The 25,612-nt window shown below is 42.8% G+C and overlaps 2 protein-coding genes across 10 annotated transcripts in view; one reads left to right on the top strand and one right to left on the bottom strand.

The window, feature by feature from the left end:
• Nucleotides 1-23,617, bottom strand: part of SEC31A (SEC31 homolog A, COPII coat complex component) — a 63,651-nt gene extending 40,034 nt beyond the window's left edge. For all 9 annotated transcript variants that reach the window (XM_069092381.1, XM_069092389.1, XM_069092399.1 and 6 more), the window contains exons 1-10: nt 23,473-23,617; nt 21,201-21,399; nt 16,764-16,859; nt 16,201-16,341; nt 13,620-13,762; nt 7,261-7,360; nt 4,363-4,524; nt 4,013-4,165; nt 1,060-1,290; nt 433-507 (exon numbers count right to left, since the gene is read on the bottom strand). In XM_069092381.1, coding sequence (XP_068948482.1) covers nt 433-507; nt 1,060-1,290; nt 4,013-4,165; nt 4,363-4,524; nt 7,261-7,360; nt 13,620-13,762; nt 16,201-16,341; nt 16,764-16,859; nt 21,201-21,399; nt 23,473-23,507 — 1,335 coding nt within the window. In that variant the 5' untranslated portion in view covers nt 23,508-23,617. The remainder of the gene's footprint in view (nt 1-432; nt 508-1,059; nt 1,291-4,012; nt 4,166-4,362; nt 4,525-7,260; nt 7,361-13,619; nt 13,763-16,200; nt 16,342-16,763; nt 16,860-21,200; nt 21,400-23,472) is intronic.
• The window catches only part of COPS4 (COP9 signalosome subunit 4), a 314,835-nt gene that overhangs the window by 130,983 nt on the left and 158,240 nt on the right, over nt 1-25,612 (top strand). The window lies entirely within an intron of this gene.

Here is a 25,612-nt window from a genome sequence, read left to right as displayed (position 1 = left end):
AAAAACACTACACAATTTCACAGAAGCAGTCTTGCCCTGTCTTCTCCTTAGATTTAATTCTAGCTAGCTAACCAGTCATAAGGAGTGTCTCATTCATTTGGCTTTCCTGTCTGGAGAGGCAGGTCTGAAATCTTGTGAAGGATCACAGATCCCATTTTGGAAGCTCTGCAGTGCTGCAAGGTTTGGAATAATCAGACTAACATCCCCTGCAAACAGAAGAGCCACAACCTTTTTGGAAACTCCTCCTTACCTTGGCCTCTCTATGGGAAGGCCCCTCCATGATGGTTGGTGGCAAACACCGTTAGTAAAGAAAGTCCTGATTTGTGCCTCACTTAACATGAATACATCACAATGCTGCACAACAAAACTCTCTCCAACTTAAATGTTACATATGCCTAAGTACATCTTTGTAAAGTTTTTTATTCTACGTACCTTTTTTCCCAGGTCTTCTTTCCTGTATCCCAAAAGTTCAAGGTATTTTCCACGAGAATCATCTTCAAAATTTACCTGTTAAGAAAATAAAACACAACATCAAATTAAAATCAGTCTTTAAAAATCTTTGTTTTCATGAAAGCCAATCTAATGTCACACGACACCTTTTTAATTGTCCAAAATCAACTGCAATTGATAAACAATTAAACAAGAATAAAATTCAAATACTAGCAAAAAAAATGTTGGCACAATAGCTATCGAGAACAACCCCCTAGTTAAGCAAAGCATTTTCCTGTACTTGACAAAATACAAAAAATAGTACAACTGTAAAATTACATCTTGAACCACCTCCTTTCTCTCCATTCAATATTGAATTATATAATTCAAAAATAAATCTTACAAGAAAATGCAAAGCAGAATTCTCGTCACCCACACTGTGGACATGTGCCCCTAAAGTTCTGAGGGTTACCGGTGAGGTTCCTGATAATCAAACTTTGGGAATTTTTTCGATACCTAGGAGTCCACTATGAGGAAGGCAGAATGGGAAAAATCACTGAGTCTGCTCAAGGTCACAGGCAATCAGCTAAGTGGAGAGGAGGCAAGAATGAGCAGGGGGACAGGTTTTACCTTCAGAAAGGACCACACGCTTTTCTCAAAGTCCGTCTGCGAAGCATCGATCTTTTTCTGGCAGTAGCTGACGAAGCCTTGGGACTGCACGACCTGCTGGAGGCGGTCGGAGCGCAGGAGGAATTCCTTCTCGGTGACCACCTGGCTGATGTGTACCTGATGGCGCTGCACCTGCTGCTCTGCTCCCGCTGGCAGCCGGCCGTTCTCAAACGTCACCAACTTGCCTCCAAACTATAAAAAAAGTCATACACAGGAAAAAGTCATATGAAGTCCCATGATAAAGAAAAGCCACCGTCACTTCCCCTAGTGGGTCTATGGGCACATGGAGCTCTGACAGCTCAGAATGACTAGAATTAACTTCTGAGCACCAGGCAAGCAGGAAACACACCAAAATCTGCTGATGAATGTGATTGTTTCTACCAGGATTACAAAGCTCGTTATGCAAACATAGACCATCAGAAAACATTTATCGAGAACCTCATATGTGCAGAGTGGAGACGTGGTCTCTTTCCAAAAGGAACTTGGGGCCTCCTTGGGGAAGCCACACACACATAAAGAGAAAAGTGAAGACAAAAGAATACTGGCCAAGGGCTGCCTAGGGCCCAGACCAAGAGGGAAGGGCCCGAAGGAGCCGCCTCTCCCACCATAACCCTCTGACAGGTGGCCAGGTGCCTCTGCTTGCAGCAACCTCATCTGGCACCAAGCCTTCCTGCCCTGCTCCCGGCTCTGCCCCAGAACAAGCCTCACCCTCCTCACAGCACAAATCTTCACAGGCTCACAAGTTATCCCGCCCCTCTGAGGCATCTCTTCTCTGGCCTAACCATCTCCAGTTCCCCAAGTAATCCTCATGACTCGTACTGGAGACCCTCACCAACCTGACTGCTTTTCTCAAGGCGTTCTCCACTTTGTCAATGTCCTTCTAAAGCACGGCACTTGACCAGAGCAGAGCCCAGAGGAATGAAGCCGCTCTTCCCGAGGCTCTGGCTGGCCCTGGCTTTGGGGGCCATCCCACTTGGCCGCCCCAGACTAAGCTCACTGCAGTTCACTGAAGCCCCAGATCTTTTTCAAACTGCTGCCTCAGTCATCCCAGCCAGAGCTGTAGAGTTACTTTTCTGAACCCAAGTCTAAGATTTTACATTCCTCCCGACTGCATTTCATCTGACTGGACTGCTCCCAGAGCCCCACTCTGCAAAGATCTTTCCCAGTCTTGACCGTCACTGGGTGTGAGTGACCATCCCCTATTGGCTCTGTGGAATCTGCACTGGGATGACCATTTCATCTAGGTCTTTAGCCCAGTCACTGATGCAAATGTCAGACAACCCAGAAGCCATATGCAGATCCTGGGGGCACTCCTGCCCACTTCCTACCTCCTCATACTGGGACATTAAAGACAAAGCAGAGAATGTCCATTCAACCAGCTCCACTTAAACGCAGGGACTATTTTTTCCATTCTTTGTATCCACAGTAAGGGCCTAACAAGAGCTTAGTGACCTGATCTGACTTGACTATTCCATCTGAGTTCAGACCTGTCTCACCAAAATGACATGAAATAGTTTACCATATGCTTTGTCAAATTCTAGGTAAATGCAATCAGTAGAAGGCCCCTGACCATCCTGTCCTTATGCATGAGGTAAGTCTGGTATGACCTGTCTTTGAAGAAAGGACCCTCTTTGTGATCACTGAAGTACAGAAGTCTGGAGCCTAGAGATCCCTGAGAGATGAGCTGTTCAGAGAAAACTTCACAAAAGGAATGGGACTTAAAAGGGAAGGTTCGAAATAAACCAGGATTCTGACAAGTGGGGAAATGACAGGAGTGGAATATAAGTACGTGCTATGTACATGTGAGTTATTATTATTAGGAAGGCCTTTTCAGTAGGAGGAAAGGCATAAGCAAAATCTTTAAGTACAGGCAGTATCTGACTAAAGTAAACATGTAGAGGAAACAGTGGGAAATAAGGGTGGAAGAAGAGTCTGGGGTCAGACAGCTATCACTCTCAAGATGCATTTATTCAATACCTACTGTGTGCCCAAAACTGTCACAAACACCAGGGAAACAAAAACAAAGTAATCCCTGCCCTCAAGGAGCTGATATTCCTTCTGAGGGACAACCTAAGCGATTTATAGAAAACATAAAGCAGATACAAGGTAACCTGAAGAGTGACGGCGAGGGCAGGACAAGACTTCTGAGGGTACCTGGAAAGGCATCAAGCAAAAGCTGGTGTTTGCACTAAGTCTTCAAAGACAACAGGGGCTCCAAGATATGAAGGCGGAAGGGAGTATGCTCCAGTCATGGCAGATAGCCAAAAGCATAAGGACAGGAGACAGAAGGAAGGGCAAGAACAATTTATACAGCACCTCCTGCGTGCCGGGCACTGTGCTCTGGTCTTTATAAATATCACCATCACACTGGGAGGTAAGTGCTGTTATCATCCCCATTTCACACAGGAGAGAAGCGGAGTGGAACCATGTTAGTGCATGATGCTGTGGGGCCGTGGTCAGAGGACCAACGTGCCCTGTAACATGTATTTCTAGAGCTACCCTAAACATCCTGAGATGTGATTGGATCTACAGCACGACAACCTCTGGACGGCTGAAGAACTTTGTAAAGGGATTTTATAGTGTCTCTGAACATACTCTCTTAACGCAAAATCACACGGCATGCCAAGGGACTCCTCACACCCAGTTTCTTCTATACCCCAGGCCACAGATTCCAAAACCAAGGACTACGGGGTCACTGGTAAACTGGCCATTCCTGTGCATCCCTATATGTGCCCTCTGGGTCCCATCAAGAATCCCAGGCACCAGGGAGCCTCTTTAACTGTATTGTACCAAAATCACCAGGACTTAGAAAACCTCTATGTTCTTCTCCATCCAGAAAGGACACTTTGTTGAGAAAAGTCCCTTAACAACCAATCTTCCCCTCAGACAGCCCATGTAAGCCAGACCGACATACCGAAAACGAGGCCCCCACAGGCCTTCGGACCCACTTGGGCGGCTTCTTCAAAGGCAGCACGACACTCTGTGAGGGGGTTTGCTGTGGAAGCTGCAGTGGAGGGAGGGGCTGTCCTGTGCCAAAAGGATCGAGGTTCCCAAATGATGAAGAGAGCTTAATTAAAAAAAAAATAAAATCATGAAAAATTCATTTCTGCCAGGCATCACAAACTGTATGTGATGTAGAAAAACGTGACATGGTCCTTCTAAGTCAGAATCACCTAGTTTTACTTTTTAAAATCAGAACTGTTTTCAAGCTCCTCTATAGGAAGGAAACCTAAATCCTCTGGTGAAATTCCCGACCTCTCCTACCTTGTCTACCTGCTTCTGGCGCAGGCCATCTGTGCTCCCTCCCATGATGGAGTAAACACTGATGCGTCCGTCAAAGGAAGCGGCAGAGAGGATGGCAGGGTTCCGAGGACACCACTGGATATCGAAGCACCACTGGGTGTTGGTGGGAAGTTCATACAGCACCTAGACCAAGGCCCCAAGCCCCCCGAGTCAGGAAAGAGCATTATCACTCTGTAACCAGGCCCGGCCGGCAGACAAACAACACACTTGTTTAGGAAGTCTCTTCAACTAGGTCCTCAGAAATGTCCAACAGAGCACACTGAGTGCTAAAATAGCCAATGCACAAGCGTCCCAGGAATGAGACAACTAAGAAGGTCTCTACATAAAGATGAACAGTATCTAAAAAACTGAATGTTTTCAGCACTTACTTATAGGAGCTGAAAATGGAAAAGAAAAAATTATGTATTATAGCAGGCATATGATGAAAGGCCCACGTTGCCCTTTATTTCCCAACATGACATCAATTTTATTTAGATTTTAGATTCTTTAGAAACTTAAAAATCTCAAGCAATGAAAAGGATGAAATTGAAAAAGATCAAAAAAAGACCCAAGGCCGACACAATGTTTGACTTGTGAGAGAGAAAGATGTGGCCTTCTGCACCGCACTCCCTTATTCAAGACACAAAACAATACTATGCTACAAGACGGCTGCCTCCAAGACCTGCGCTCGCTCCTTGGGAAGAGCTGGTCACGAAAGCTTGGTCGCGGTCACTGCTCCCCACGGGATTAAGGGCATAGGGTTCTTCAAAGTTTAAGTGAAAGTGCACATCTTCCATGTTTAAATTGGCTGATGTGGCTACAAAAAATTGCTATTTATAATCCTGTAAAATCACGTCCACGTGCAGGGTATTTTTCTAATTTCTCCAGGAGTAAAGTGAAGGTCTTAATGATAGTCCAAAGTATACTAATGAACAAGTTATAGTACTAAGAAATGACAAACTGTTCTTTCCACACCTGATTTTTCTTGGGAATGAAGCAAAGGAGTGGATTTACAGTCGCTAAATTCTTTTTTTTAATTTTTTGCCTTTTTGGAGGGCAATTGGGGTTAAGTGACTTGCTCAAGGTCACACGGCTAGTTTTTTGTGTTAAGCGTCTGAGGCCAGATCTGAACTCAGTCCTCCTGACTCCAGGGCCGGTGCTCTATTCACTGCGCCACCTAGCTGCCCCCTAGTCTCTAAATTCTTAACAGGCAAAATTTAAAGTGATTCAGAAGCCTATTCTACCTTCAAACCTACTTTACCTCCCACCTCCCATCTAAAGTGTTTTCTTACATTATATATGGATTTCTGCTTCACACAAAAATTCCTAAATTAGAAAATCAAACAAATAATCAGTTTTTATATTAACAGTATATAATTAAAATCCAATGAGAATATTTCTACTATTATTCTATCATTTTTTTTACTATACATGTAGTATATTTTTTATTTATATATTTACTGTAAACTATATATTACTATATATTTTTTATTATATATTTACTATATATATAATATATACTAAAGCCATTACTAGTACTAAGAATAATAATGTGGTAACAACAAAATTCATGAGGCTTCTCAACAGAGATCACATATCAGGGAGAGGCTACCAGGAGGGAAATAAACATACATCATCAGTACTACAAAAACCCCCATTAATCTTGGCAATAATAAGACAACTGGGTGGAGCAGCAGGACCTGATTTCAAACTGCCTCATTCACTGTCTGTGTGACCTTGCACAAATCACTGAACTTCTTGTAGCCTGAGTTTCACCATCTGTAGAATGGGGATAATAATGGCACCTACTTCAGAGTTGTTTGGAGGACAGAATGAAAAAACATGTAAAGCATTTTGTGAATCTTAAAGTGTTATATAAAGGCTACCTATTATTATTTTATAATAGTCATTTTGAAAGTAACGTTAGCCTTTACCACAGGCAATTAAACAACGAAAATATATTAGCATTTCCATGAAACTTAGAATCCAAGAATCTCAACATACTTAAAGTGATCGTTTCCATGTGACTGATGAATCCCATCTCACTCCCAACCACCCATGACCAAGCCTGGACAAGCCTTCCCTCCTCACACCCCAGAAGAAAACGCTTCCTTGTTACGTCCAACACATTACTACCAGCTGTAAATCTTCTTCTCAACTGAGCAATTCCACACATCTAACGGACGTAGACTGGTCAAGATGGTGAGATCTTTGTTCTAAGTATGTCTTTTTAAATCAAGGAAGGCACGTCTTGTTTTTCTAAAAATTAACTTATTAAAAAAAACTAAGTTGATAAGACAATTTGTAAATAAAATTTTAAAACTGGCTCTGAAAAATAATGGGGGTGGGGAATGGCTAGGTGGTAGTGGATAGAACACCGGCCCTGGAGTCAGGAGAACCTGAGTCCAAATCTGGCTTCAGACACTTGACACTCAGTGTGACCCTGGTCAAGTCACTTTACCCCCACTGCCTCTCCAAAAAAATAAAAGACAAATAATGTGACACTGGGTACCTAAAGCATGTGATACTTCCATAAACCTAACATGAAAATCGGTCTCACCACCTTAGTGTAAAAGTAGTATTTATTTTATTAGTAATGTGGTGCTCCTTTAATCTTTAGTAAGATTAGTAAGAATAACAACTTAAGATTTATAAGAACAATGAGTTGTTCGATATGTTATTTTAACTTCTAAGTGAAACATTCACTAGTGTTCAGATAACATTCATGATAAAATTTTTCCTGAGTGTAAAAATTCAAGCACACCTCTACATTCCTTCCAGCTTTCGTTCACTGGAATACACAAAATAGCCAGTATAAGAGAGGAATACAACAGCCCCGCCTCGGTGAGAGCAAGTTTACAAACTATTTCCTCCCCATACCTCTCCAGTGTTGGGGTTGCAGCAGAGAATTTTGGCGTCTTTTCCACAGCTCAGCAATAACTCAGGATCTGCCATGCTCCAGGCAATGGCCAAAATTCCTCTATAAGAGACGAAAGGTGAGAGGAAAGAAACTTTTAAGTGTAATTAGACCAAGGATTTCAGAGAAAAAAAAAATCCACTATTTTCCCAACTCTTACCTGTGCACAATCACGAAGAATTTATGACTCTGTCTTCCTATCATGATTCTACTTTCTCTCCCCGCTCTGCTCTAATCTCTGGCTGTCAAGGCTGCCCCCTCTCCTTGTTCCCAGGGCCCCGATTCCTCAGGTATCCTCTGGCAGCCTGCCACTGACTCCTTCCCCGCCCTATTCATCTTCACCTTCTCCCTATCTCCTGGTTCTTTGGACTCACAGCCTCATAGCCAGAAGGGACCTCAAAAACCACCCCTCACTTTGCAGATGACAAGCCGAGCCTCAGGGAGAAGCAGTGATTTGACCAAGACCCAGCTGGTGGTAAAGAGCAGAGGCAGGATTTGAACACAACACTCTGCCTCAAAGGCCAGTGTGCTTTCACCCACACTACCACCTTCACCTCCCTCTAGCCCCATCTCTGATAATCATTAAGCTGTCATTCTACAGCCCCTTTTTTTCTTTTTTGCTTTTTGGAGGGACAACTGGGGTTAAGTGACTTGCCCAAGGTGTAATGGGAATATAAATTTTAAAGATCTTCCCTGCCCCTAGGCTAAAGTGCACCTGAAGCCTGGGGAGGGAGGCTTGTTTTTCAGTAGATACTTCTTGATTGGCCAGTGAGTCAATAAGGTTGTTACATTCTCTGAGCCAGGAGAAGGCTATATAAGCCCTGATGTGAGGCTTTGTTTTGGGGCTCACTTTGAGAAGTGTTCTGTGATTTGATCTGAATCCTGGGAAGCCGTTGTTGAGAGTCCCCCGGCTTTGAAAAACCCAGATGTTGATTGGGTATGGATGTAATGGTTAGACAGTTTGGAAATCTGTCTACTTGATCTGTTTCTGTCTTGATAATTCTGCCTGTATGCTTTGAAGTTCGCGGTGCTGACCTTTTTCCCCTGAACAAGGTAAACGATATATGTCTGATCGATTAAAGTAAGCTTGTTAACCCATTTTGAGTTGCTTTCCTTTATCAAAGCAGATCCAAGAACCTGTGGTGGCAGCAAACCCTGAGGACGCTTGGGGTGCTTGCTGCTACACAAGGTCACACAGCTAGTTTTTGTGTTAAAAGTGTCTGAGGCCACATTTGAACCTGGGTCCTCCTGACTCCAGGGCCGGTGCTCTATTCACTGCGCCACCTAGCCGCTCCCCGGCTCTTCTTTCTTTCCCACCAAACTCCTAAAGGAAAGCTGGCCAGCACTAAAAAAAAAAACCAGAAAACTGGAACAGAGCAGACAAGCAATCCACAGCAGTGCTCCCACAGAAACAGAGAACAATTTAAACAGCTGGGCCACGGCACCAAACTGAAAGGGCCGGCACTGCCAGTTTACTGACTCCTGAAATGCTAGCCACTTCAAATCATCAAAGGGATATTTTATAGAACTTGATAAAATAGTAAAGAGTCATTTAGAAAAACAAAAGATCTGGAAATATTAAGGGAAACGATGGAAAAAAGGCAGGAACAAAGGGGACATAAATTCCTGACCTCAAACTATAGCAGAAAGCAGAAATCAAAACCGTTTGGAATTGGTTAGAAAATAAAGAGGCAGATCAACAAATGGAACTCAACGAGCATTCCGCAAAACTGGCCAACATAAATTACTTAGGAATCCTAAAGAAATACCTATGGGTTACATAAAACCTCTGGAAAAACTGGAAAAGTCTGGGGCAGCTAAGTGGAGCAGTGAATAGAGCACCGGCCCTGGAGTCAGGAGGACCTGAGTTCAAATCCAGCCTCAAATGCCGGACACACTTACTAGTTGTGTGACTTTGGGCAAGTCACAACCCCAACTGACCTCCAAAAAGCCAAAAATAAAATCAAACTGGAAAAGTCTGGCATGAATTAGGCTTGGGCCAACAGCTTATACCATATTCTACAATAAATTTTAAATAGATAAATTATGTTGATATAAAAACTACACAATAAAAAAACTGAAAAAATATGCAGATCATAGCTGGCTATGGGGTAAGGAGGTGTAATTTTTAAGATTTATATTGTAGTCTGAACTTAACAAACACCAAATAAAGTGGGTGTTTCCATATACATAGCAGAACACAATTACAGGATTTCCCAAGACGCCTCCTCCAGCCAACTTTAGCTATACACAGAGACATTCACACTCTGGATCTTGCCATAACATACAAACACACCCCTTCCATGTTCATGAACTCTCAAATTCTGAAATCTGATCACAGTGTGTGGCCATTCTACCTTTCCCTCTGCCTTGTAACCCCTAAACCCTGTTTTTTTGTTTTCCTAATGACCTCACATCCTTTAGCTCTTTCCCAGGAACCCCCTGCCCTCTCCTTTCTTCCCCATCTTGACCCCACGTGTGAGGTATTTCAACTCTAAACTGTCCTCTTGTAGGAGATGTATTCTAAACCAAACAAGACGCAGATACAGAAAATAAGCTGGATAACTCTGACTGTATCAAATTAAAAAGATATTACCCCTCCCCCTAAAAAAATCTGTGCACAAAGTTTCTCTAATAAAGGTGTCATTTTATGACATATAAGGAACTAATTTAAATGTATAACAATGACAGCCATTCCCTAATTGATAAATGGTCAAAGGATAAGAATAGAAAGTTTTCAAAGAAAGAAACCTAAGCTATCAAAAGTCATGTAAAAACGTTCCAAATCACTAATGATTACAGACATACAAATTAAAACACCTCTGAGGTTTCCCCTCTACCCAGACTGACAATGCAGACAAAATGGGAAAATGACAAATTGGAGAGGTTATTGAGAGGGAAGGATTTTAATGCACTATTGGTGAAGCTGTGAACTAGTCCAGCCATTCTGCAAAGCAAGATAGAACCATGACCCCCCAAAGTTATTACTGCACACCCCTGCACCACTAGCAGGCCTGTATCTCAAAGAGATCAAATAAAGAGGAAATGGACCAAATGTAGGTAAATATTTATAGCAGCTCTTTTTGTGAAGGCAAAGAACTGGGAAGTGATGAGACGCCCATGACTTAGAGACTGAATGAACACATTTAATATTACATGAATGGGATGGAATACTCTTGTGCTCTAAGAAATGAAGGGAGTCATTTCAGAGAAACCTGGGAAGCTTTATCTGAACCAATGCAAAGCAAAGTGAACAGAACCAGGAGGGTAATTTATATAATGACAACAATAATGGAAAGACAAACAATCTGGAAAGACTTAAGAACTCTATCCAACACAATGACCAAACACCAGTCCAGAAGAAGCAAGATAAAATATGCTGTCCACGCCCTGACAGAGACAGACTGGAATCACAGCAGAGCTGGAGACATTTATACTTTTTGGACATGGTCAATGTAGGATTTTTTTTTTTTTTTGCTTTCTGTCCTTATTTTTTGCAGGTGTTTTGTTTTCCTTTCTTTTTCAAACGCATGGAGGTAAGTGGAAGAGGAAGGAGGCAGACTTGATTAATAGAAAAAATAAAATAAAATTTCTTTTTAAAGTAAGGGAAAGTTGTGTAAAAATGATTTCTAGCATAGACTCTGAGCTCTAGAGATGGGAAAACTTGGAAAGAATCCTCAAAGAGCAGGCAGCTGGGCTCCCACAGTAAGATAGATTGGGATGATGCAAGCTAAGCAACAGCCGGTGCATCCCAGGGTTACAGACTGACCATATCTGAACCGTCCACAATGAACAGCTCTTCACATGGAGGGCAGCAGATCAAGGGGCACCTCTTCACGTTCTGGTGCCACGTGACGGCAAGATACATCAAAATAAACCACAAACACCAGGACCCAGGCCTGCTGAGAGCAGTGAGCGCTAAAGTGGGTAAACCAGGAGTCACACAGCATGGACCAGAGACATCGGAATGCTCTTACCCATACACCAGCGTAGTGTCATACACGCTGGTAAGAGCCCTCAGCACTTCTGGGCAGGACCTTCACACTGCCTTCTGTCACTGACAGCCTGAACTACCCCACAGAACGGCACAGTACAGACCAATTACAGTAAAGAACTACCTACTTAAGTCAAGATTAGGTAAAACAGCAGTGAAGATAAGATGTTAGCAGAAACCTGAAGAACCTGGAAACACTAAAAACCTACACTTAATAAAAACAATAGAAGCAATTTCAGAACTCCCCATTTATCTATTTATTTTGCTTTTTGGAAGGGGAAAGGCTGGGCACTTGGGGTTAAGTGACTTGCCCAAGGTCACACAGCTAGTAAGTGTTAAGTGTCTAAGGTTGGATTTGAACTCAGGTCCTTTTGACTCCAGGGCCAGCGCTCTGTTCACTGCACCGCCTAGCCACCCCCAGAACTCCCAATTTAAGGAGCAGGCCCAGGCTGGCTGCCACATGGGAACCCTTACCTTTTCTTCTCCAGCCCATTTTCTCTTCCTTTTTGTGTGCTGTCTTCCCCAGTTAGAACCCAGGCTCTTCAAGGGTAGGGACTGTCTTTCTTTATGATCTGATTTGTATTCCCAGAGTTTTGTAGAGTGGCTGGCATACAGGAAGCATTTAATAAATGCTTGCTACATGACACTCCCAAAGTGCTGTCTAAAAATAAAATCGATGGGAAAATGCCAATGGTTTGAATGATTCTTGAAAAGGAAATCTGCACACAAAGAATCTATTTCCAAAGCCCTTTTTTTACAGTAACTCAAGAAGCCACTGAGCTACAGCCACCATGCCAAAATATCTGAGAGTACAGATGTTCAGGAGCCGCGTGGGGCAGGCAGCACGTGGTCCAAGTACTGCCACAGAAAGGCCTCGGAGGGGAAAGGTCAAGACACCCAGAGACCCTCCTAAGTGTGGGGCTCAAACAGAGCCAAACAAGAGTTCGAGAAAACTAGTGCAGACTTTGGAAGACTGTCCACCTCTAGCTAGGAGGGGCCCGAATACCTCACCCCCTGGTCGAGGACAACAAAAGAAACTGAGAAATGCAATTCAGAAAAACAAGACACCAGAAAACCCTAGATGCCCTTAACCAACATAGAAAAGTGAAAGACAAAAGATGAAGGTAAAGAAGTCAAAGTAACACAAAGAAAATACAAATCCCATGTCAATCAACCAACAAGTGCCTCCACTGAACGGTGATTTACCTCACTCCAGGTATGGGCCATCAGTGGAGAAACAAAGACAGATATAAGGCTGGCCCTAGGTCAGGAGAGACAAGAACAGAAATAATTAGATCCCAGGTCAACCAAGAGGAAGAGCTCTAAGAGGAGGAGGCCAGGAAAGGCTCTGCAGAGGCCCTGCCAGAGCCAGTTTTGAAGGATACAAGGGATTTTTAGAGGCTGAGAAGAGGTGGTGAAGCATTCAGAGATGGGAGACAATGCCACATTGTCAGGAGATAGTGTCTTGTGTGAGGAAGAGCCCAAGGGCCAGGCTGGACCACAAGAGTATGCAAGAAGGGCAATAATGTATAATAAGGTTAGAAAGGAAGGTTATCAAGTGCTTTAAAATCTAAAGAAAAAAGCTTAGAGCTAAGAGGGAACCCCTGGCATTTACTGAAGAGAGAAGCCATTGGTGAGCCGTGAGCTCAGCAAAGTCACTCTGGCAACTATACAGAATGTGGAACAAGGAGAGACTCCAGGCAGGAGAAGAGATCAGAAAGCTGCTCGATCAGTTCAGGGAAATGATGGAGAAGACCCAAAGCAGAGTGACAACCACATGGGCAGGGAGAAGAGGATGGAGGGGATCTGAGTATGGACAGGGTGTGTGAGATGAAGGGAGAGTGAGGAGACAAGAACTGGACGCCTGGGTAACTAGGGAGAGGGTGGTGGGTCAACAATCGGAAACTAGGGAGAGCCCCATGAAAAGGAAGCTGCAAATAATATCGAGTCCATGTTTTCAAACCAAGGCCAGGACAATAAAAGCACAAGTTGAGCAAACAAGCAAGAACTAAACATTTACATACTATTAATATAATGACTAAAAGAAGTTTACCTCAAACTTGAGCTTTTCTGCGTAATGTGGAAAGCACAAGTTCCATAGAAGATTGAAGACTCCTACCTCAAGCCCTTTACAGGACAAGGAGGACTGGCCACATTTTCTGGCTAAACTCTAAGTGACTGAAATGGAGTTTTATTTCTTGTAACAAACTATATTTCAGTACAGGGAACTAAAGGAAAAACACTCTTCACTTGAGAATTACAAGTGCTCAACAAACAGCTCTGTAAGAGGTTCCAAGTCAGTGGGTGCACACGTATGTACACACATACCTTGCGTGGTTTTCTAAAACACGGAGTGGGGAAGAAGCAAACCGAAGATCCCACATCTGAATCACGGGTAATCTATCATCTTCAGAAGCAAGAACCATCTGGGTGGCAACATCAGGGTGCCAAGCCAGTCCCGAACAGTGCATCTGTAAATATGCAATTACAGAATGGACAAAACCCCATTAAAAGCCAGCTTGGAAGTAGGAACAGTTCTGCATTAGCACACCTTAATCACAACTAATCTACTAGTTCAGAACCAATTTGTACACAGAAAAATTCCTTTCTTTTTTCACTTATTACAGTTTTTATTGATTAATTTCTGATGCTTTCACTGAATCTATGTGATGATACATGGTAAGCTGTTCCAGACCAGAATTTTTGGCCAAAATGCATTTTCCACAAGGACAAGAACTGGACCTGTGATTCCGTTGCCTCTGCCTCCACTGATCAGCACACTGTCTCTGCAACTTAGAGCCTGAGACGTTTTTAGAAAACACCCAAAATCTAACAGAAGGAAAACTAGAAGGCATCACTAACAAGCAGGACAGATTGGAAAGCTATATGTCGTGGTTTTTCCCCTTTGTTCTATTTCTTTCACAACAAGACTAATGTGCGTGTATAGCCTATATCAGATTGCCGCCATCTTGGTGGGATGGGGGGGATAATTTAGAACTCAAAATTTTATAAAAACAAATGTTGAAAACTAAAAATAAATTAATTCTTAAAAAAAAGAAAATTCTTTAATAAAAACTATTATATTGAACTTAATAATATTTTAAAAGGAAAGAAAACTGTATCTAGGAGAAATTCAGTTTCATGTACAGTTCCTTTTTCTGTTCTAAGTGTCTGGATACGCTCATTTGGTGTTTAAGTACTGGAAAAACAATTTTTTTTAATTAAAAAAAAAAAAACATAGTATTAAGAGAGCTACCAAGAACACCTTGAGTTTAAGGGACTTGTCCACAACTTCTTGGTTTCAAGACCACCTCTTATCCACTATCCCATACTTGCTTATAACTCCAAAAACCAAAAACCCCACCAGCAACAACAAATTTCCAAATAGTACAGCACCTCCAGAAACAAAAATAGAAGAAGACTTTATTCTTGAGAGCACTTTTTCCATCCAACTCCACGCTCTCCATTAGAAGTTTCATTCTGGTATGGAGGTGAGGCTGGGCTCCCAAATGACTTGCTGGAGACGCCCGCACTGGCTCTGGGAGGTAGTAGCAGACTTGGCAAGTTCCAAAGATGGGTCCAATGATGAAGCATGTGTCTGTCATCAAAGGACCAGCCTGGCTAAATGGTCACAGAGTGACTGGGACACATTACCTACCAACTTACAGTTTGGGCAGGGAGCTTCATCAGTGGCCTAGGTCCCTGCCTGACTAAATCACAGATGCCTGAAACGATGACATATTCACTGTTCCAGATGATGCTGAAATGTCCACTGTATACTTGATTCCCCCTGCCTTTTATACTATAGCTCTTGGTTCAAAATAAAGAATTATATAATTTTAAAACAACTATTTAATGGTGTCATAGAGGTAGCTATCTTAATTAAACTCAAAGCCCATCACTTCCAGATCTGTAACTTGGCAAAGTGGGGCCCTAATTCATATGCACTTTGTATCTACACTCCAAAGCCTCAAACCCTAAGAATTTTCTCACTGGGAAATATCACGTGTTGAGTAGCAGTCCCTAATGGCCAGGTCCTGTACTGCTATTCAGTTCTGGCCCATACCATCACTATCTCCCTGCCCCCACTCCCACAAGGAGGGAAATTAAGTTTTAGAGTTACCTGGGAACAGGAAAGAAATCCCTATTAGGGGCAACAGGAGGGATAGAAAGATTTGGGGGTCAAGAGTATGAGGTAAGAGCATCTTTCAAGTAACAAGAATGCCACAGACCTGGCTGGGTGCCCTGTTAAGTTCTTCCTTACAAAAAAACTTTCAACTCCACTTCCTGGGAGGTTTTGTTCCCATAAGAAGGTCTTTACTCCTCTAACCAAGGGTGACATTGAGATCACACCCTCGAGGTTTATCAAAAACGTGCTGAATCACATCATCTCCTTGAGAGAGGAGGCGTCTCCATTCAACACATGACAAAACTGTGGTTCAGAGGAACCTGTTCTTTCTGACTCCAAGACCAGCACTCTCTCCACTTCAAAGACAGAAGTGAATGGAAAAGCAGGATTTGGCAGTATGGCCAAATCTGCTTCTGGAATTCAGCCATTTCATGAAGCAAGAGCTAATCCCCCAATCCTTCAACAGGTGAGGGATAGGGACTGAACCCAGTCCAGATTGGTCCTGATACCTCCCAGATGAGGAAACTCCCTCTACCAAGGTAGGTCAGAAACTTCTCTGCAACTTAAGACTCTTGAGAGTCACCTAAAGCTGAGAGGCCAAGGGATTCTCACAGAGGCCAGCATCTCACAGCCAGATCATGTCACAGGTGGGGCTCCAGATGTTTCTGGCTTAGAGGACAGCCCTTTAAACATCGTACCACACTACTTCTCACACTTCAAATACTGCAAACAAATTTTAGGAAATATGACATATTCTTCACAAATGGAACCCACACTCACCCTGTTACTATGATCGCTGACTTTGATTATGGGTTCATTTTTCCTAAGGTCCCAAACAGTGGCCCGGCCACTGGGACTGGCTGAAGCTAGAATATGCTGGACTTGTCTGTTCCAGGCAATGCAGCTGATGTCTTCTGGGGGCTATAAGGACCAAAACAAGAAATTGTCACTCCATACAGCTTGAGGATCAGGCCACAGAGTTAAAAGTCTTTGGGAGATCACCTACTCCACCCTCCTTGTCAGAGATGAGGAACCTGGGGCTCCAACACATTAAGCGACTTTTCCAAATTCATACAGTGGCAGAAAGGAATTTGAACCCAGCACTCATCACAAACCCAACACCCTGTCCACTGTACCAGCTGCTTTCACAGTTAAAAGCAAGCCTAAGTAAATCTGCAAACATCTGTTCCACTGGGGGACAAAGTCAACAACACATAAAACCACAATTTCAAATAAATCTGCATTATCTATGGAGTAACTTTAAGTCGTTTGAGCTGTTAGAGTCCATTTTGGGTAAGTTTACTTCATGATTACTTAACAGAAGTCAATGTAATAATTAATACCTGTGTCTTGGCTCCAGGTGTCATGGGAGTTGCAAAATTATTTAAATCCCAAATGTAGATTTCAGACTCATTAGCCCCAGAGGCTACCAAATTAGTCTGCAATTTAAAGTAACAACAAACACAGTTGTCAAAACAGGCATGAGAAATGACCCTCCTTCCCAGCCACCTTTCAGTTTTTGTCCCTACTTTCCCCATCATATCATTTTTTTAGAAAAAGAACACATAATCAATCAAACAGAATAATGCTTCAGAAACATCTTGTAAAACTCTCATCATTAACGATGGAGAAATGGTGTCTGATATTCTGGAGTTGTGTCTAAGGGAGCGCTGACATTTTATGCCAACAAGCATTTTTTCACAATTTTTAAAGAAACTATGCAGTAAAATTCCTGAAAAATCAAACCCCATCAGGCCAAATTCCCTCCTACTGTTCTGCACCTCTGACGCCTCCAACAGACCACTTAAAAAGCACAGCAGCCTAACAGGTTAATGAGCCTTAATGAGCTAAGGCATGAACAGCTGCAGGAGGTGAGGTGGTGAGGACTGAAACCGCCAGGCTTTAAAGCTCTCTGCAGTCCCTTCAGTTCTTTCTTGCTGCCTGCCTTAGGGAAGGCCACTGCATGGCAGTCTAAGAACTTGCCCTGAAAGAAAGTGAGGCATTCAGGAGAACAGGAGAGCCTTCATCACCCCCTGCTTCCCTGACTATCCGTGCCCTGAGATACAACTCTGAGCCTCCAACAAAGAACTAGGCAAAAAGACAGGAAGTCTGGGGGGTGGCTTCTCGGATGCCAGACTCTGACAGAGAAACTGACTGCTGGGTGCAGCTAGGTGGAAGGCATTCGCCCTGTGTGCTAAGGGTTTAACAAGTATTGTGTCATTTGATCCTCACACAACCCTGGCAGGTGGATGCTGTCATTTTCCCCATTTTATAGTTGATAAAACAGAGGCAAACAGGGTAAGTGACTTGCCCAGAATCACAAAGCTCCTCAGACACAACTCGAGGTCTAGCAGTTGGGTTTCAATAACCAAAGCAAGGACTTAAAAAGGAACACTTTTAAACCTAGAAGAGGTACTTTCAAAACAAGAATTTTGGAATGACTTGCTCTTATGGAAACAAAATTTAATTACAGTAAACTGTTACCTATGTTCTTTAAAACTAAGACTATTAACAGACACTTCTCCAAGCCTATGAACAGCGACCATGGACTGACAATGCCAGGTGCTGAGTTCCAGTGGAGCGCGCAGCAATTAGAATCCTTGTTAAGCTCTGGTGCAAAAGCAAAGAACTGCACTGCCTTCTTCTTCCCGCTGGTGCTCACTCGTGTTCTCATTAAAAACTCGTAAAGAAAGTCCACACAGCAGACAGGGCCACTCCACGGACGCAACAGCAGGAGGCAGCGAAAGGGGTCCTGCACCTTCTTCTCAAGTACCCCACATGTGAGCCAGCCCAGACTGAGGCTCTGGGCCCACACAAACTCAGATAGGTGAGGAAGGCAGGGAAAGGACAGGACGACAGCCGCCAGCCAGTATACCCCACACCTGAAAGTAAACACTGTCATCAAGTGCTGACAATGCCAGTGAGTCTCCATGACACAGACTCCTCTGTGATGGAGCCTCTCCTTCAGACTCCACAATCCAGTCCAACAGGTCTTCCGGCTGTCCTTCACACATGACTCTAGTCCTAGCTCCTGTCTCCATGCCTTGGTACAAGCCGTCCTCCTGGCCCAGAACGGACTCTCTTATCTCTCTACCTCTTAAAATCCCTATTTTCCTTAAAGACTAAAAGCAACATGCATAACCTGTCTCAGACTGCTTCCATCTTGAGGAGGGGACTTGGAGAAAAACTTGGAACTCAAAATCTTATAAGAAATGAAATGCTGAAAACTCTTTACATGTAATTGGAAAAAATAAAATACTATTTACAAAACAAAAAAAACCAGCCCAAATGCAAGCACCGCATTCCAATAAGGCCCTTCCTATAGTGGCAGCTTCAGGGCAGAGTGGGGAACGCACAGAGTCTGGAGGGAGAGGAGCCGGGTGACTCACACTCACTGTCTCTGATCTCAGCCTCCCCCACCTCAGGTCTTTGAGGGCCCCACAGTGAATGCCCTCCCCCCACCCAGGCCAGCGCCTCACTCCCTGAAGGCAGGTGGGCTTCACTTGTCTCCGCAGCCCCAGCTTCCAGCACATAGGAAAGGGGAAGGAGCTGGCCCTAAGACTGTTTGGTACACAACACCCAAAGGAAGAAACTCCCTCTAGCACTGAAATTTCTCTTTTGTCTGTTTTTCAGAGAACTGCCCGAGGCACTGAGAGATGAAATAATTTCTCCATTACCCCACAGCCAACAGCTTCAGAGGCAGAAGCAGTAAGCAAGCACATACTAAGCATTTAAAAAATTACAGGCATCTAAGCAGTACAACTAACAGCGCCTGAGACACGAGTTTGAATTCTACCTCACGCACCAGCCATACTGACTGGGCAAGTCACTTAATTTCCATCTGCCTTAGTTTCCTCTCCTGTAAAATGAGGACAAAAATAGCAGGGGGTCAGTGTGAGGACCAAATGACTTAATATGATAAAGCACCTGGCAAACCCTGAAGGGCCATATAAACCTCAGCTTCTCATCATTAGCTGTTACTGGCTGACTGAACTGTTGGGCGTTTGTCCTTCGTTCTCAAGAGAACCACAGCATCAGGCAAAGATGAGTGACTTGCAGCTGACTGTGATGGGAGGGAGGCCCCAGCCTCACTTTATCCTCCAGGGCCATCTGGGTCCAGTGACCAGATATCAGGACAACTGGAGATGGCCCAGGATGCCATGGCTGACCCTGGCCTTTTTGGGCTGAGAACTTTCCAGGTACGCACTTTGAGGGAGCTTATGCCTATTCAGTGAACAAGCCTCTTTGAGAAGTCAGTCAAAGGATGGACTTGACTTTAATTTAAAAAAAATTTTTTTATCAAACTGAGAGGGGAGGACACTCAGGGTTGCTGGCCAAAAGAGAAACAGTTATAATGTATTATTTACTATTTACTGACTGAACAAGGGATCGTCAAACCCTATAAGGACTTACCCACAATCCTCTCTCCGATTTTTGACCTATTGGCCCACCCTCTCCTGACCAGCGTACCCCACCCACTGTGACATGGGACATGAGGCCTTGAGAGGGAATCATCAGGAGCTCCGCTTTCCTTTTCCCCCTCCCCAGAACAGAGCCAACTGTGTACTCCCAGGCAGACACTGCTATCCCTGGTCTCTCAAAGGAAGCATTCAAGCCTAGGGAGCTGCCAGGACCACAATACCCCTCTTCTAGTCTGTGGTCAAAAAATGGAAATAATGCGTCCATGAACCTGGGCCCCCCAAAACCCTAGTCCACTACTGCATCCCCCGTAGTGACTAGACCCTCAGGTCTAGGAAGACTGTAACTGCCACCCTACTGAATAAACTCAAGGGGGGGGCAAGGATTGTGCGACCCTAGAAAGAAGCCAATAGGTCTCTGTCACTGAACCAGGCCTGGCTCCCTGAAGAAACCTCAGCAAAGGGGAGCAGCACCTATACCAAAGAGCTGGCCAAAGGCCAGGATGCCCTAAGAAGCAAGTATGACCTTCCTGGAGGGGATCGTACAATGACTGTTCCCTGTAGTAGCCGGGCTCCTGGCAGGGAATCTACTTCCCTCAAAGACCCTGGGAAATCCTGGCCCTCCTAAGCTCTAGCTGCCCTGACAATCTGGAAATCCTGGGCTCTGTCTCAAGTTCTGAGTCACAAATGGGAGCAGAAGGGATTCTCCACCCTAGGTCTTAGGGTAATAAGGGAGCTGGGGAGGAAGGGCTGGACCTGCCCAATCTGGAATCTCTGACACAGGGAGCTAGACTTCTCCCATCACCAGCCTGGCCAAGTATACTCAGATCCATCCTTGAGTCCTTCTGGAGGATTCTCTGAGACTTATTTATAAGCTTTCAATAAAATCCTAACTTGAATTTCAACTCAGGACTGAAAATCAATTGCCCACTTACCCTCTTTACATTTTTTTACTTGAGATTTTAAAATATTAGTCTGATAGATAAATTTAATAAGTAACATCTGTAATCACTGAGTATGCAAGATAACAACACTTATTCTATGTAGGTAAAAAAATACTTTTAAAAAGTAAAAATTCTCCACATGCAATAATAAAGTTGTGTGCCCTTTCATGAAAAAGTATCACAAAGCAGTAAAGAAGCAGCCATGTTTCCCACATATGGGAAGTTCTAAGTCTTGTTCAAGAGGCCTGGGCCCCCATGACACCCCTGACCATTTTTCAGCAATATATACCATTCACTTATTTGGGGTTTTAGCTTTTAATTCAAAGACTGTTTACTGATATCCCCCAGTGTCTATTTGCTTCAAAATGTGGCAACACATGCCCCAAAGAACTGTTTTAATCAATTCTCCAAATCTAACCTGGAAAATGTTCACATCCAAGGCTCTCACAGGCCCAGTATGCTTGTCATTCTGGGCAATCACAACATCACTGTCTCCAGCGATAATTCTGGAAGGATCATACAGAATGATATTCCCATTTTCACCCCCGGCAATTAAGACTCCAGAAAGATTTCCTTTGGAATCCATCTTATGAGGTCCCCAAATCAACTTGTGGTACCTGAAAGACAAAAGAAGCCAAACAACTCATCCACGGTACCAAATAAAATGCAAGGAGCACCAGCCTCACTACTCCTCCCCCAGCTATCCGGTTTTGTCAAAAGTAATTCAACTTACAGAATCTAATTTAAGCATCAGAGAAAAACAGCATTCCTGTGTATCCAGCCATAAATGAAGAACACAAACATCTTCTACAGAAATGAGAAAATTAACCTAAGGCATCTGAAGAACACAGAGACCCTTACTAGGATATATAATAATACTCCCTATACTGAAGAATACCACAGCCCCTCTCTAGCTTAGTAGGTGGTCTTTCAGAAGATGAGGATGAGTCTCTCCACACTCAGACAAAAGACACAAAATACATCACCAATACTGTTCCTTACTCAACACCTTTCTGGTTTAGTAGGAATTGCTAAAACTGGCATTCTTCTGGCACAGGCTTTAAAACCCAGGGTGCATGATGAACAGAGTTGGTAAAATCTGAGTTGCTAAAAGTAAATTATTTAAATGAGGAAGAAAAGTCATATAAAAAATGCTCAGAATCACCAATAATTCTAGAAAGACCAATTAAAACAACTCTGAGGTACCACAGCACACCACCAGACTGACAAAGTTGACAAAAAGGAAAATGACAAATGCTGGAGAGACTGTGGGAAAACAGGTACGCTGTTCGCGGCTTGTGAACTGGTCTAGGCATTCTGGAAAGCAAGATGGAACCATGCTCCCAAATGTAATTAAACTGCACACCCTTTGACCCTGTATTACCACTATGAAGCCTATAGCTCAAAGAGATCTAAGAAAGAAGAAAATAAAAAATATATATATAGCAGCTCTTCCTGTTGTGACAAAAACTGGAACTGAAGGGCCGCCCATCAACTGGGGAATGGCTGAGAAAGTTATGGTCTAGAAAGGAGATGGAAGACTCTTGGGCTGGGAATGATGCAGGGAATAATTTCAGAAAAAGTGAAGAAGATTCAGATGAAATGACAGTAAGATGAAGTGGGCAGAACCGGGAAAACAATTAGAGCGCACTAAGGAGTCCTGACATTGGGCAGTCACAAAGAGAGAAAAGGAACAGAGTCTCTGCCATTACTACCAACAGACATATTTTAGCTTGATGGGACCGACTATCAATCATCTACCTTTTTCTCATGTTATCTTAGCCCAACAAGCATTCATTAAGCACCTGATACATGCCAGGCACTGGGTTAGACACTGGGGGTACAAAATGAAAACAGCCTCTGACCTTCAGGGGCTTACACATTCAATTGGAAAAAGAAAACAGAAGCCACAGAATTGTGGATTCTTGAAGCAGAAAGAGGTCTCAGCCCTCGTGTGTAAGAGGAGGGAGAGTCACTCTCTCAGACTATTTCCCTTAGCAAAATTAAATGGGCAAAGACCCACAACTGAAATATTTTGTTTTTAACAACTGGACCACAACTAGCTATGTAAACCATGAGCAAATCTTTTCATCTCTTTCATCTGGAAAATTAGGGAGTGGGACTAGACGATTCTGAAGGTCCCAATCCAGCACTCAAATTTGATGCAGCTATGATTCTAAAAAGATTGTGTATAATTTGCAGAATTTGAGTATTTTAAGATCACCACCCATCACTTAAGTCATTAGTGGTTTTGCAAGAGCAACCAGATTCCTGCAATAGAATTCTTGTTGTCTCACTGGAACTTTCTCATATTCTGTAAATGACAGAAAAAAAAGGTTTTTGTTTTGGACTTGTGATTTCACAGACACAGGAAATCTCCAGTGAGGACACAGCCCTACCAACACAGGTAAGCACCTGCTCTGCAACCTGCAGTGTCACCTGCAGCAACTAATAGCAGTTAAATGATTCTGCAGGAGAAAAGAGCGTCTGAAACAGTTCCCAGTGTGGAAGACATTTCTTCAAACGATTATGATGAAAAGCCTGAAGCATTATCACACCAAGTCAAACTCAAGAGATTTTCAGCCCTTTTTCCTATTACACGAAGTGTCCCCACATCACTGATATTACCTGCGATCATGTTACAAATTCTGGACAGGACAGGCACCCGCCACAAACAGCAGTGTCCATACCTATGGGAAGAAGAGAAGGTAGCACACGATTTCATGTCCAATGATGGGTCAGACAGGTCTAATTCAAATATCTCCAGGGAAGCACTGGTACTAAATGTTGCATCCAACTGCTGAGCAGATGTTCCTATCAAAAATATTTCAAAAAAGCAACAGCAAATTAGGAAAAAAAATCTTTATAACAAATTGTTTTTATAAAGATCTGCTATCAAAGATACATAGGGAGCTGATACAAATAAACACGTAAGTTATCAACGGATATATGAGGGTACTGAATCACTGAAACAACTGAGGTTTTAACCTTACCTTTCAAATTGGCAAAGACGACATAAGCTAAAAAAGTAACGGTTGAAAAGGAAGACACGGTGATTCTGTACTGTGAGCTGGCTCAGCTATTCTGGTAAACAAGCTGGAATTCTATTAAGAAGTCACCGAACTACACAGACCATGTGAACCAGTATATACTTACATGGCACAGTGGATAGGACAATGGGCCTGGAGTCAGTAAGACCTGAGTACAAATAGGGCTTAGACACTTACTGTGTGACCCTGGGCAAGTCACTTAACCCTGTTTGACTCAGTTTCCTCATGTATAAAATAAGGTAGAGAAGGAGAGGGCAAACCACTCCGATATCTTCGCCAAGAAAATCCCATATGGAGTCAGAAAGAGTCTAAAATGACTAAAACAAATGAACAACAGGAACAAATACTTCAAAGAGATTAAAGAGAATATTTATAGCAGCCCTTTACATCATAGCAAAGAACAAGAAGGAAAGTAGATGGTCATAGATTGGAGAATAAATGAAGAAATTCACAGTCTATCAACATATTAGCAAACCTTTTAAAAATACAAAAAAAATTCAGAGAAATTCACTGAGCTGATACAGAAAAAAGTAATCCAAAGCAGAACAATTTACATAATGGCACCAACACAAGATAAAAAACAATGAAAAGCTTTATAATTAATCATAATCATCACTTCCATAGCTGAGAGGGAAACAAGCTTCTCACCTTTCTGGCAGAAAGACGGCAGACTACATGTGAAGCATGAGGCTTACATGGTCGATGCAGTGATTTTTTTAAGACTGAATTTATTTGGTAGAAAGCACTGAGTTCTACGGGTTTGGGTTTTAGTTTTGGGAAAAAGGAAGAAGGGTGTTGAGCTCACACTAGGAAGTGAGAATGCTGCTAAAAAACGATTACTTGCAAATTAAGACAACTTTGAGGTACCACCTCACAATCTATCAGATTGGCTAATATGACAGAAAAGGAAAATGATAAATGATGAGAAGATTTGGGAAAATTGGGATACTGATGCATTGCTTGTGGAGTTATGAACTGATCCAACCATCCTAGAGAGCAATTTGGAACTATGCCCAAGAGGCTACAAAACTGTGTATGTCCTTTGAACCAGCAATACCAGTGCCAGGTCTGTATCCCCAAAAGAACATAACATTGAGAAAAGGACCTACAGGTGCAAAAAATATTTACAGAAGCCCTTTTTGTGGTGGCAAAGAATTAGAAATTGAGGGAATGCCCATCAACTGGGGAATGGCTGAACAAGATGTGGTATATAGATGTAATAGAATATTATTGTGTTATAAGAAATGATGAGCAGGCAGATTTCAGAAAAACCTGGGAGTTATATGAACAGATGCTGAGTAAAGTCAGAGGAAAAAACATACAGAGTAACAGCAACATTGCGCAATGGTCAACTATGATTGACTTAGCTCTTCTCAGCAATACAATGAATCCAAGACAATTCCAAAAGATTCACCGATGGACAATGCTATCCACATCCAGAGAAAGAACTATGTTGTCTGAATGCAGATTGAAGCAGAATATTTTCACTTTTTTTTTTCTTTTTGTGGCTTTTCCCTTTTGTTCTGTTTCTTCTTTTACAACATGACTAATGTGGAAATGTATACATGACTTCACATGTCTAACCTATATAAGCGCTTACTGTCTTGAGAAGAGGTTATGGGAGGAAGAAAAAATTTGAAACTCAAAATTTTCTAAAAAATGAATGTTGAAAACTATCTTCAAATGTAATTGGAAAAAATAAATTACTATTTACCAAAAAAAAAGCATTACTGAAAACATTTTAAAAATACATTTATCATTGCATTTGTCACCAGTCCTC

This window comes from Petaurus breviceps, unplaced genomic scaffold (assembly GCF_028583685.1).
Source record: "Petaurus breviceps papuanus isolate PSGF00001 unplaced genomic scaffold, PetGlider_PUasm1.0 126, whole genome shotgun sequence".
Lineage (NCBI taxonomy): Eukaryota > Metazoa > Chordata > Mammalia > Diprotodontia > Petauridae > Petaurus > Petaurus breviceps.
The sequence above is the reverse complement of the archived record's forward strand: the minus strand, read 5'-3'. Positions and strand labels throughout refer to the sequence as shown.